Source organism: Gorilla gorilla, chromosome 11 (genome assembly GCF_029281585.2).
Source record: "Gorilla gorilla gorilla isolate KB3781 chromosome 11, NHGRI_mGorGor1-v2.1_pri, whole genome shotgun sequence".
NCBI lineage: Eukaryota > Metazoa > Chordata > Mammalia > Primates > Hominidae > Gorilla > Gorilla gorilla.
In genome coordinates, this window is record NC_073235.2 from 98628686 (window position 1) to 98641319 (window position 12634).

At 41.0% G+C, this 12634-nt stretch overlaps 1 protein-coding gene across 12 annotated transcripts in view; it reads right to left on the minus strand.

The window, feature by feature from the left end:
• The window catches only part of HECW2 (HECT, C2 and WW domain containing E3 ubiquitin protein ligase 2), a 393499-nt gene that overhangs the window by 48985 nt on the left and 331880 nt on the right, over positions 1–12634 (minus strand). For all 12 annotated transcript variants that reach the window (XM_055379315.2, XM_055379323.2, XM_063695060.1 and 9 more), the window contains one exon: positions 10624–10733. In XM_055379315.2, coding sequence (XP_055235290.1) covers positions 10624–10733 — 110 coding nt within the window. The remainder of the gene's footprint in view (positions 1–10623; positions 10734–12634) is intronic.

Below are 12634 nucleotides of genomic sequence, written 5' to 3' on the forward strand. Positions count from 1 at the left end.
CACCACGCCCGACTAATTTTGTATTTTTAGTAGGGTCATGGTTTCTCCATGTTGGTCAGGCTGGTCTTGAACTCCCGACCTCAGGTAATCCACCTGCCTTGGCCTCCCAAAGTGCTGGGATTACTGGTGTGAGCCACTGCACCAGACCATTTATTGCATTCTTAACATGTGCCAAGTACTGAGAATATCTAGATTATATAAGCATATTTTATACGTTATTCAATGGTAATTATCACTAATAATATGTAAAAGTAACATTGTTTCTCTTTCTTTTTTTTTGACACAGAGTTTTGCTCTTGTTGCCCAGGCTGGAGTGCAATGGTGTGATCTCGGCTAACCCAACCTCTGTCTCCTGAGTTCAAGCGATTCTCCTGCCTCAGCCTCCCGAGTAGCTGGGACTACAGTCTTGCACCTCCACGCCCAGCTAATTTTGTATTTTTAGCAGGGACGTGGTTTCTCCATGTTGGTCAGGCTGGTCTCGAACTTCTGACCTCAAGTGATCCGCCCACCTCGGCCTTCCAAAGTGCTGGGATTACAGGCGTGAGCCACCATGCCCAGCCAATTGTTCCTCTTTCCATAGAAAAATCTGGTTTTGTGTCACTGGGTAACACAAGCAGCAGGTTGGGATAGAAAACTGATGATGAATATGGAAATCAAACACAGAGCCATGACAAAAACACTGGATATTTCCACTAAATATTTCCCAACCAATGAAAGAAACCAGAAAACAAAAGCTGGGAAGTCTTGTTCATTACATACCATGTAAGTTCATTAAAAATGTCTTTAACAAATGAGTGAACTAAATAGTTGTTATTCATTGGGAATACTATGTTAGGTTCACCAATGGATGTCCAAAATGAGTAAGGTGGGGTTGCTGGAGTGGGGTGGGGAAACAGAAATAAAACATGAAACAATTAGAGAATAATTAAGTCCTGAACTAGGTGGTATACAGACTAGAAAGCAGAGGAAACAAAGCTGTACCCCTGGGGCTATACCTAGTCCTATAGATCCCAGTTGCTTGCCCCATAATCTTTTTTGAATATTTTAAATCAATTGCCAACATTTACAAGTTAAATTTCAAATTAAAAAATTCCAGATTTTTCTCTTGAAAATTATTTGGGAAATCTTGCAATGACTGGCTTGCATTTCCTTGGGGATCCAGCGGGCAGCTGCAGCTACTCTGTTAGACGAGGCATGCGCTCACCACTCTGTGGCAGCCACTCAATGACACGGCTGCCTGCCCCCCAAGCCCCGCAAGCATTTGTTAAGATCAGTGTTATGCAAAAGTAATAGTAATGTTATAAAAAAGAAATGAGTATAAGTAGAGATCAAAGTGGAAAAGGCCTTAGGGAGGAAGCTTAATTGGAACCACACCTTGCAAAAGAAGGAGAATTTATATCCTAAAGTGGAACACAGCAGCAACAGGGGGCATGAGCACTGCATGTGTGTTCAGAAGACGCCAAGAGAACCAAGCTAGCCTAGAGTGGAGGAGGAGTGCTGGGAGTAATGAGAAATGAAATTGATCAGAAGTGTTAGAGCCAAATTATGACAAGAATTTTTAAAACCTAGCAGAGGAGTTTGGGCATGATGCAGTGAACAGTGCCTTTATAGGTTCTTGAGCAGAAGAATAACATACAAATGGTGTTTTATTTAAGAAATTATTTTCAGAGTGTGTTGAGTAAATTAAGGGTGGGCAAGAGGAAAGAGCCCCAGTTAGGAGTCGTTGCAGTAATTGAAGCCTGGGGGGATAAGGACTAGACTGGAGTGAGTGACTCAGAGAAACATCTACAATGTGAAATATGCACTGGGAAAAGAACAGATAAGCAAGGAAGAAGAATGGGAAGCATGATGATAATATAAAGTGTATTTAAACAATAACAACAGGTCTTACTTGTTAAGCGCCTGCTGTACATTACAGATGATGCACATTGCACAGGGGATCTTGAGAAATCCTCACAAGTCTACGAAGCGGGTATTACTAGGACCATCACACACCACTTTGCAACTAAGGAAAATGAAGGTGCAGTTTCCTGTCCAAGTCATATTCCAGTGACAGTAGATTTGGGATTTGAGCCAAGTCTATCTACCTGATGCTATGAAGAGTGTGGGAAGTGATGCAGGTGGACAAGGTGAAACTTTATACATATTGACTTGGATATGACAGCTAACCAAATGTCCTAGAGACTGAAAAATATAGGGCTGGAATTGGGGTGAGAGCTCAGGGCCACATGTGTGGATGAGCTGAGTTAGTGTGTTTATGGCACTTTATGCAGTGACTGTTGCATAAGAGATCCCACATAAGTGTTAGCTGTTGTTGTCTGCATAGAGGTGAATACTAAAGACAGGGAAATGAATTGAGATTTTACTAATGAATTTGTACAAAACTGCCTATTGACCAATAATCTGTCTGGAGATCTGTTTGTATAGTTAGGCAAAGAGCTGAGTTATGTCATAAAGCAAGTGAATAAACTTGACTTTAAAGATCTGGGAAGCAGAAGAGACTCCTAGGCAGGGGTTCTCAATCTTGACTGCACATTAGAATCACTTAGGAAGCTTTTAAAAATTCCAATGTTCAGGCCACACCCAAGATGCATTACAACAAAATGTGTAAAGACCCAGAATGTGGGGTGGGACCCAGGCATGAGTGTTAAATACAACTGTCCAGATGATTCCAATGTGTAATGTGTAGCTATGGCTGAGAACCACTATTCCCTTATAGGAAGGTCAAACATCACCAGTGAAACACATGGGCAGCATCCAGGGACTAACACAGGGCAAAAGTTTCCTGTGTACCGAAAGGCATAATTTGCAACACGAAGGAACATTATCTCCATGAACACAAGGCTGCTCTCCTAGACGAATGAGGGATAGGACCGTGCAGTTCAAGTCCACTCAAGGGTGACACAATCAAAGTGTCAGTGCTCCAGTCCGAGAAACTGCAGACTAGAAAACCCAGACAGGGCAGAACGCAGCTGTAATGAATCAACTTTCAAGAGCAAAATCATTGATAAGAGAGAGAAAAATGAACAAGGAACTGAATGAAAATCTTTTAAGACACAAAAGAAACTTTTTTTTTTTTCTTTAGATGGAGTCTCACTCTGTCGCCCAGGCTGGAGTGCAGTGGCACGATCTCGGGCACTGCAAGCTCCACCTCCCGGGTTCATGCCATTCTCCTGCCTCAGCCTCCTGAGTAGCTCAGACTACAGGCACCTGCCACCATGCCCGGCTAATTTTTTTTGTATTTTTTTAGTAGAGATGGGGTTTCACCATGTTAGCCAGGATGATCTCGATCTCCTGACCTTGTGATCCACCCCCCTCGGCCTCCCAAAGTGCTGGGATTACAGGCATGAGCCACTGTGCCCTGCCAAGAAACATGTATTTTTAAGAGCTGATTACTTTAAAAAACAGCACAGACACTAACTACTCCTATATAATTTGAGATGCTTAAAAGGACGTGGGAAATACCATAATGCATTCCATCAATATCAATACAGACACAATAAAAATTAGCTCTGATTCTGTTTATACTCTAGGTAAAGGGATTTAATTATAAAAACTCTGAGACAGCAATTGTTAAATGCAAAAATTCTTTTGCTCATAGTTCCATCATGAAAGAAGTCATTTACACATTATTTCATTTTAAAATTATAGTAAATTGGCTGGGTACGGTGGCTCACGCCTGTAATCCCATCACTTTGGGAGGCCAAGGTGGGTGGATCATGAGGTCAGGAGATCGAGACCATCCTGGCCAACATGGTGAAACCCCGTCTCTACTAAAAACACAAAAATTAGCTGGGTGTGCTTGTAGTCCCAGCTACTTGGGGGGCTGAGGCAGAAGAATCACTTGAACCCAGGAGGTGGAGGTTGCAGTGAGCTGACATCGCACCACTGCACTCCAGCCTGGCAACAGAGTGAGGCTCCGTCTCAAAATAAATAAATAAATAAATAAAATTACAGTAAATTATGCTGTTGGCCTTTGTCAAATTCTTAATACAAGTGAGGTATAATTGCCAAGAAATTCCAGAGCAGGAATGATGTTACTTCCACTTTGGAAATACAAAATGTTCTTGGAAGATTGCGCTAATAAAATTGTATGAGAACTACAAGTGAAGTTCTAGGTTATAATACTTTGTAGACAGAGGAATTTTATGGTCTTTACAGTCTTAAAGAAAGTCAGGTACAAAAGATCAATGTTACATCAAATGAAAGGCTGACTTCATGGATAGTCAGCATTTTGCTAATACTGTGCAGGAAAAAATTTCAGTAACAGACACTAGGGAGTTTTTGCTTTGTCATTGCTAGGCAGGTCTAAAGAACTTCTATATTGTGTTACCCTATTTTCATATACTGTTACAAAATTGCATAATCATATACAAACTAAAGAATTCTATCTGACGAAATATTTCAGAAGACACTAGAAATAGCTTGGCATCCAACTCCCGGGCAGTCTCAGTCTTTTTTGATTCTGGGTGTGTGACCCAGAACCTGGACTGTTCTGATGACTAGCACTGGTTCTCCGTATTGGACAGGGGCTGGATCTTAGCCTGATCCAGCATGGCTCCATGCCTCTGTCCTGGGACAGCTCAGACGCTCACCTCTTTCCTGGTTCACTTTCAAAAAATCCCTATGACATTTAAAACAAATGCCCTGTGAGTGAATGAAAACAAAACATCAAGCACTACAATAATTTCTGGAAGGCTCCATCTTCTGGAACATAGCTCAACGCTGGAACTTAACAAAAAACACGTCCAAATCCCTGGCACAAAGCACAAGCACTGAAAACCTGGCATTTTTGCTTTATTCTCTGAGTAGTATAAGGCCCTCGAGTCATCTCTTGGAGCTTGCTGATGTTCATGTACATACCATTTATTGAAAATAACTTAATGCTCTGACTTCTCAAACCTTGACAGAGATCTTGGCAGGGAAATGATTTATTAAAGGGAAATGTAAAGGGTCTGCTAACAGCAGGCACTCTCTGACAGCTCTATGGGTGAGGACAAGGGAGACTAACAACAACAAAAAGTTAAGTCTCTATACTATGAGAGAGACAGTGTCTGTGGCTTTCTTTTGGTCTCTGGGATCACAACTTCCCCATCGCTACCCACCCAGGGAGCATCCTTCATTTGTGCAATCTGGTTCCCAGATCATCTTTGTAGGGCTGAGTCAAGGGAAGGGATCAAACACCTTTTCTAAAAACAACTCTAAAGCTACTTCAGGGACTGTAGGAAAGGTGGGGAAAGGGAGAGGGACAGATGAGAGAGAGACAGACAGACAGACAGACACACACACACACACACACACACACACACACACACACACGCAGAGAGAGAGAGAGAGAGACAGGAATAGAGAGGGAGGAAGGAAGAAAAGGAGAGAGAGTGAGCAGAGAAGAGGAACTGTTTGTGAAAAGAGAAGAAGATGACATAAACAGCTGGTAAAATGCTAAGACTTTGTGGTGGGAGAAAGAAAACGAAGATCATTAAGGGTACACAATGTGGTGGGAGAAATAATTCCCTCTCACAACCCATCCCCTCAAGACAATCTTTAGTAAAGACCCACAGGGCTCTTCTGTGCTCTCTGAGTGTTTTACTTCTGTTGAAGGTGACTTTCTGCTGGTGCTAGTTTCCAGGGAGTCCAGCTCTAGTCAAGTAACAAGAGCTCTGCATCATGATTCATAGGCACAATGATCCCCCCAAACCATGAAATATCCTCAATGTGCAGTGTATAGGAAAGTAAAGAGAAATATAATATATTTATGAAAGAGTTTCAGCAAATAGGGGGTTAAACAAATTCTCATACAGTTAAAATCATAGCTTTGGTTACCTGGAAAATCCACATAAGAGAGCACATCTCCAATAATACCAGATAAATTAGGTGTTATTGCATTTAATTTCCTAGAAATGTGCAGCTTAAATAAACTTCTGGGTCCCATATTTGGCATAATAAGCCACATGGTGTTTGGAAAGATCTTTTCCTTCTGGCATCACTGAGGTTGGGATTGGCATTATAATGGTCCTAGAAAAACAAACCTTCACATTCCAAAATTTTGACAAATTTTGGTGAGCACTCTAACAGCTGCAAAAAGCAGTGAATCAAAGTTTCCAAAGCCCCTCTCTCTTCTGCACTTGAAAATACATGTCAATGTGCTTGGAATGAGGAAAAGCGGGGAAAGTTTACCAGGTTCCTAGGAATTCTCAATGAAGATCATTAAAATTTATTACTGTCATAATTTTCAAGATATTATTCTCACACCACTAAAAGGGGTGAAATTATAGTCACAAGGAGGATCAGACCACTTAAAAAAAATCTGTTTGAAATGTTGCTTTCACAAAACCTTCAGGAATCCTGGTAGAAGGAGAAGCTATTTTATTCAAAGGAACAGAAGATTCCTCCAGAGGGGAAATGAGGTTAGGTAGTCCTGCCCTGGTATCATGTGGAATTTGTTATAGTGACTTCCATTGATATCAGGCTGTACAACCCAGTTTCAAGATCAAACAAAGCCCACTGAAACAGAGTAGGCCAGAAATATGGAGATGATTCTTCCTGAAAATTAAAACCACCACAAACACTGCTAGCAATTTAGATATAATTGGGTTACACAGGTCTTTGGAAAATGTTTAACTCTAAATGTAAGTTTCTAGAATGGATTTTATTGTCACCAATGATTACTCATGTGCATTTGCGATGCTAAATGAGGAAGTGAACTCAGCCACATTTAGAGTGCTCATACAGTCTTGAAGAATGTGTGCAGTCTTCAAGCGTATGCCTTTAAAGGGCACGGAAGGGGCAGCATTTGGCGATTTACCTTTTCCTCAGGGAGGACAGGCCACACAAAAGGCCTGGAAAAGGACAGCCTTGACTGGCACGAGCAACAATCCACATGGCTTCATGTCTTTAACCATAAAACATAGGTAAAGGGATGGTCCACTTTAAACCCCAGCATAGGCTCTTACTAAGATAAAGACCACTCTGCATGATTAAATATCTAAGCAGACAGCTCTGCAAATCAGGGTTCATATGTTCCAGTTATTAATGGTTCAAATGTGAACAAACTACTTCTCAGAATCAAATTTCCAGAAAGAAAGAAAGAAAAAGTGACACATTAACCTTTATTGGCTACTTGTTATGTTCCAAGCACCAAGCAAAGTGTTCTCCAAAAATAATCGTGAGAGGTGAGGTAATTATTATTATCTCTATTTTACAGAAAAAGAGATTCAGGCTCAGGGAAGGAGGTACCCTGCCTAAAGTCAGACAGTTGCTAAAAGAATGAAATTCCCAGTTGGGAATTTCATGAAGTTTTCCCCTAAACCTTTAAACTTACCTGTAGTATCATACACTTCTTTCAGCCTGTGTCATCAAAATAGGTGTCCCTATTTTGTTCCAAAGTTGGCCTGTGTTTCTGCCTTCAGTGTCGTGCTGCCCATAAGCCTGCCTTATTCCACAAACCACTTTCCCTCCACTCACGTCCTGTGTCCTCTGCACATGTATGCTCAACTTCCCATCCTAAAATTCCTTCCCTCTCTCTTCTAACTACTGTTCTATTTTGCTTTCTTTTCACCTCCAGATTTTGTGAAAAGAGCATTTGACTTCTGCTTCAGATCCTGTATCATTCTGTCACCAATCATGATCCGGTTTATAACCTATTACTTCACAGAACCTGCTTTGGCAAAGACCATTGATAATGTCATGATTTTCAAATCTAAATGAGGCCTCTTTTCAGATCTCAACCTTCTTGATGCCCTATCCCCCTTTTGAGACAGGGTCTCACTCTGTTGCCCAGGCTGGAGTGCAGTGGCACGATCATGGCTCACTGCAGCCTTGACCTTCTGAGCCCAAGTAACCCTCCCACCTCAGCCCCCGTGAGTAGCTGGGACTTCCTGAGCCCTTCAAGCATGTGGCTCTATTGACCACTCCTCTGTGAAACCCGGCTCCCCTGAAAAGACTTTCCTAACTCTATTCAAAATCTGTTGGCTCTCTTTCTTTCACTTGCTTCTCTGTCTCAGCTCATCCCTTAAATATTGAGGTTTCTCATGACATCATCCTCTATTTCCTCTCCTTTTCAATGACTTTCTCCCCAATTGCTTTAATCTATACTCTAGGTTTCAGTTGCCACCAGTACACTGAACTCCTTGCTTTCAACCTCTCCTGTGCGCCATGGCTGCCATTTCCAGCTGTCTTTGGGAATCTCCCATTGATGGCCCAAAGATTTCTCAACAAAATTTGTCCAACACCAAACTCACTCAATCTTCCAATTTGAGTCTAACCATTTCCCATTCTTGGCAGAGGGTGCTACCATCTGCCTGGTAGCCTAGGTAGTGAGGGCCTTTGAATCTTCCTTGACTCTTCCCTACCTCTACTCAAAGTCCTGATGTCTCTGCATCCTACATATCCCTTCAATTCGTTCTCTGGTCCCCATCTCCACTGCCTAGTCCAGTCTTTCATCATGTTACTCTGGCTAATGCAATGGCCTCTCTGAGAAACTGTCTCTAGTCTCTCATTTTCTAATTTATACTCCCAATTGCCACCAGACTGATCTTTGAAAAGCAGGATATTATTGGTATTCCTCTGCTTATACATTTTCAGTGGCTTCACATGGACGATAGAATAGGGCTGGCTGGGCATGGCAACTCACACCTGTAATCCCAGCACTTTGGGAGGCCGAGGCAGGCAGATCATTTGAAGTCAGGAGTTTGAGACTGGCCTGGCCAACATGATGAAACCCAGTCTCTACTAAAAATACAAAAATTTGCTGGGCATGGTGGCACGTATCTGTTATCCTAGCTACTGGGGAGGCTGAGGCAGGAGAATTACTTGAACCTGGGAGATCACGCCACTGCACTCCAGCCTGGGCGAAGAAGTGTGACTCCGATTCAAAATAATAATAATAATAATAATAATAATAATAACAATAATAATAAGGCTTCAATGACCAACCAGCCCTAGCCTACCTTTCCAACCTGAGCTTTGAGAACTTCCCTTCCCTTGTATCTATTAACTACACTTGTATCTATTTCCTACACTACTTTCATGCTTCTGTGGCTTAGCTTATGCTACCTGATATGGTTTTTTTGGATGTTTGTTCCCTCTAAATCTCATGTTTAAATATAATCCCCAGTGTCAGAGGTAGGGCCTTGTAGGGGGTGTTTGGATCATAAGTGCGGATCCCTCATGAATGGTTTAGCACCACTCCCTTGGTGATGAGTGACCTCTCAGGAGATCTGATTGTTTTAAGGTGTGTGGTACCTCCCCCCTGCTCTCTCTGGCTCCCACTCTCACCATGTGACATGCTGGCTCTCCATCACCTTCTGACATGAGTAGAAGTTTCCTGAGGCCCTCAACAGAAGCCAAGCAAATGCTGGCACCATGATTGTACAGTCTGCAAAACCATAAGCCAGTGAAATCTCTTTTCTTTATAAATTACCCAGCCTCAGGTTTTCTTTATAGTTACACAAGAATGGCCTAACACATCACTCCCTTCACTAGAATGTCCTTCTTTCTTTGGTCCACCTGGTAAACTCCTATTCATCATTCCTCAAGGTTCCACTTCATATTTCCCCAAATACCCCATCCCCAGCCCTGAAAGAATAATTGTTCCCACAGCTGTGTTCTCATACATTTCTTCCTTACAGAACTAACTACAGAGCTTCACAGAGTTATTTGTTGACTCACTGCCACACCATGAATTCTTCAAAGGAAGAAACTGTATTATTCATCTCTGTAGTCCTAGAGTCTAATTCAGTGCTTGGATCATAGTTGGATGCTCCATAAATCTGTGTTAAATGAACATATTAATAGATCTTTTCCTGTTTGCAGTATCCAATTAGGCTGCAGCTTCATTATCATTGCAGTATGTGAAAACACATGTTATATACCAAAGAACATACAGCAGCTTAGTGACACATATGGAGTTTGCACTTCTACTGAAATCATTTTCAATTCTGACAGCTGTTAAAGTGTGAACAATGCACTGCCTATAATAAGGACCTATATACATCTGATATTGTGTCAACATCATGACTGCCTTCATTTTCAAAGCTCATTTGCCAAGCTGCATTTTCTACCATTTGCTCATCCACCCATTCATCCACCCACTCACTCTTTCATTCATGCCTCTTTCAAAAAGAGATTGAATGTACACATTTCAGTTTACCTATCAACATCTTCTATCTGCCAATCCATTTCTGTTCTATCTAATGCAATTAATAAATTGCAGGAATGTCCAAGTCCATTAAACTGAACAATTTCAATTCCATATTATTTCTTGAGAGTAGAGACTTTATCTTCATTGTATATCAAAAAAGTTCTCTTCACTAGAACTTTCTAAAGTCAAAAAGCAACCTAATATTTTGTGTCCTGATATTGTATGACATAACATCATGAAAAGTAAATTCTGTATCTGAGTATGTCATACCACTAATCCTCCTATTCATTATCTGTTTGTCAAAATGAATCCTCATGGAAATAAGCCACTCTTACGAGACAGGAAATGCACACGTGTATCTGTGCTAACACCAAAGATGTACCTGAAGTGTTCCCTTACTGTTCTGTCTTTAGGGAGGATAGAACGTCTGGCTTGAAGGTTCACTCCTCAGAGGATTCACTGTGAGCAGCAGGTGGACTCACCTGGCGAGTTCTGAGGAGATGACACAGGAGAGCCACGTGGGGACTGACAGTAGCTGGGGTGGAGTAAGGCATGTGGAGGCACATATGACATTATCTCTTCTTCAAATAAGCTGGGGAAAGACAAAAAACAAAACGGGCACTTCAGCCAAAGTAGTGGGGAAAAAGCCTAAATCCCAAAGGAGTAGAATATTCCATCCAAGATCCGGTTTATATCCCAAAGAGAGCATCCGCCCCCTTTCTCTTGCAGGTAATTCTTGGTACAAAATGGCTGGCTGTGGTACTTTTTGTGAACCCTGTGGCTATTTCCCTGTTTTCCTACCAACTTTGGACAACGTGATTTTATTTTACTATTTCAACATATGAGTTTGAGTGTACATGTTTGTTTGAAAATCATACCTGGGTTTCCAGATTTGGAAACAGGATTCCAACACAAAATAGAAAATGTTTATTGAAAACCCATCATAAATATACAAAGTATGTTCTATATCCTCATTCCAAGAAATAAACAATAGGGTCTCAGACTTCGAAGGGCTTAGGATTTAATTTGATAATTAAAAGCAAAATAAAACAAAACACCTCTTAAATAACTACAATCACAAAATAATTAGCTCCCTTGTTTACCCTGGCTACTATTTTTCAAATGTGAGGATTTGGATCTTAGACCATTTAATTGTCTTCTTTCTTCTCCATATTGAAATGTCTGTTTCTGATATTCTCCTAAAAGAGAGTAACCAGAGACCTGAGCTCTTTTCAGCTGTACAAGACAGTGTCAGTTTGTACTCCAACAAGACTGTAGAAACTGCAATGCCACTAAGCCCAGACAATATGAGAGTTCTTATGTATCATTAGGTATTCAGACTTTCGGACTCTTACAAATCTAATACTGTGAAATGGTATCTCATTATTTGAAACTACACTTACATTACTAGCATCTTTCCATGGGTTTATTGGCTATTCATACTTCCATTTCTATACCTTTTCATAACCTTTATCCATTTTTCTATTGGGTCCTCTTCTTTTAAAGGCCTTCTTTATGTATCCACTATCTGGTTTCCTTTTCTTTTTTTTCTGAGACAGAGTCTAGCTCTGTTGCATGGCTGGAGCGCAGTGGCACGATGTTGGCTCACTGCAACCTCCGCTTCCTGGGTTCAAGTGATTCTCCTGCCTCAGCCTCTTGAGTAGCTGGGACTACAGGTGCGAGTCACCACGTTCAGCTAATTTTTGTATTTTTTTTTTTTTTTTTAGTAGAGATGGGGTTTCACCATGTTGGCCAGGTTGGTCTCGATCTCCTGACCTCATCATGATCCGCCTGCCTCGGCATCCCAAAGTGCTGGGATTACAGGCATGAGCCACTGCGCCCGGCTGATCTCTTTGTTTTACATGTTGTAAATCTATTCTTCCAGTTGATTATCTTTCTTTATGCCTTTATATGTGGTATCTTTCATTATATCCATTTAAAAATATTTATGTAGCCAAATTTATCAATCATTTCTTGTATGAGCTCTGATAGAGGTACATTTTTTACATGAATTGAGTTAGTGAAAAGATACATGAAATACAAAAATCAATAACAAATTAAACAAGGTCATTTTAAAAATTATTGGGTTTTAAAATAGCCCTATTGGAAAATAACTTTACATGGGTTTATTCTGAATTGAATAATGTCCTACAGCAACACTATCTCTACATTGCAGCTTACTGATAAGTCAATTTGTACCAGGAGTGATTTTTCCTTTTTAAGAAATGAGACAAAACATTAAAATAGACACAAAGGCTTCCATTATGTAAGTGACAAGTATGCTGACTGAAGTTTGTAGTCACCAATTCAAATCATTCCAATTCCAAAGTAAAATAAAAAATAAAGGGCTGAGCGCTGTGGCTCACACCTGTAATCCTAGCACTTTGGGAGGCCGAGGAGGGCGGATTGCCTGAGCTCAGGAGTTCGTGACCAGCCTGGGCAACACGGTGAAACCCCGTCTCTATTAAAATACAAAAAATTAGCCAGGCGTGG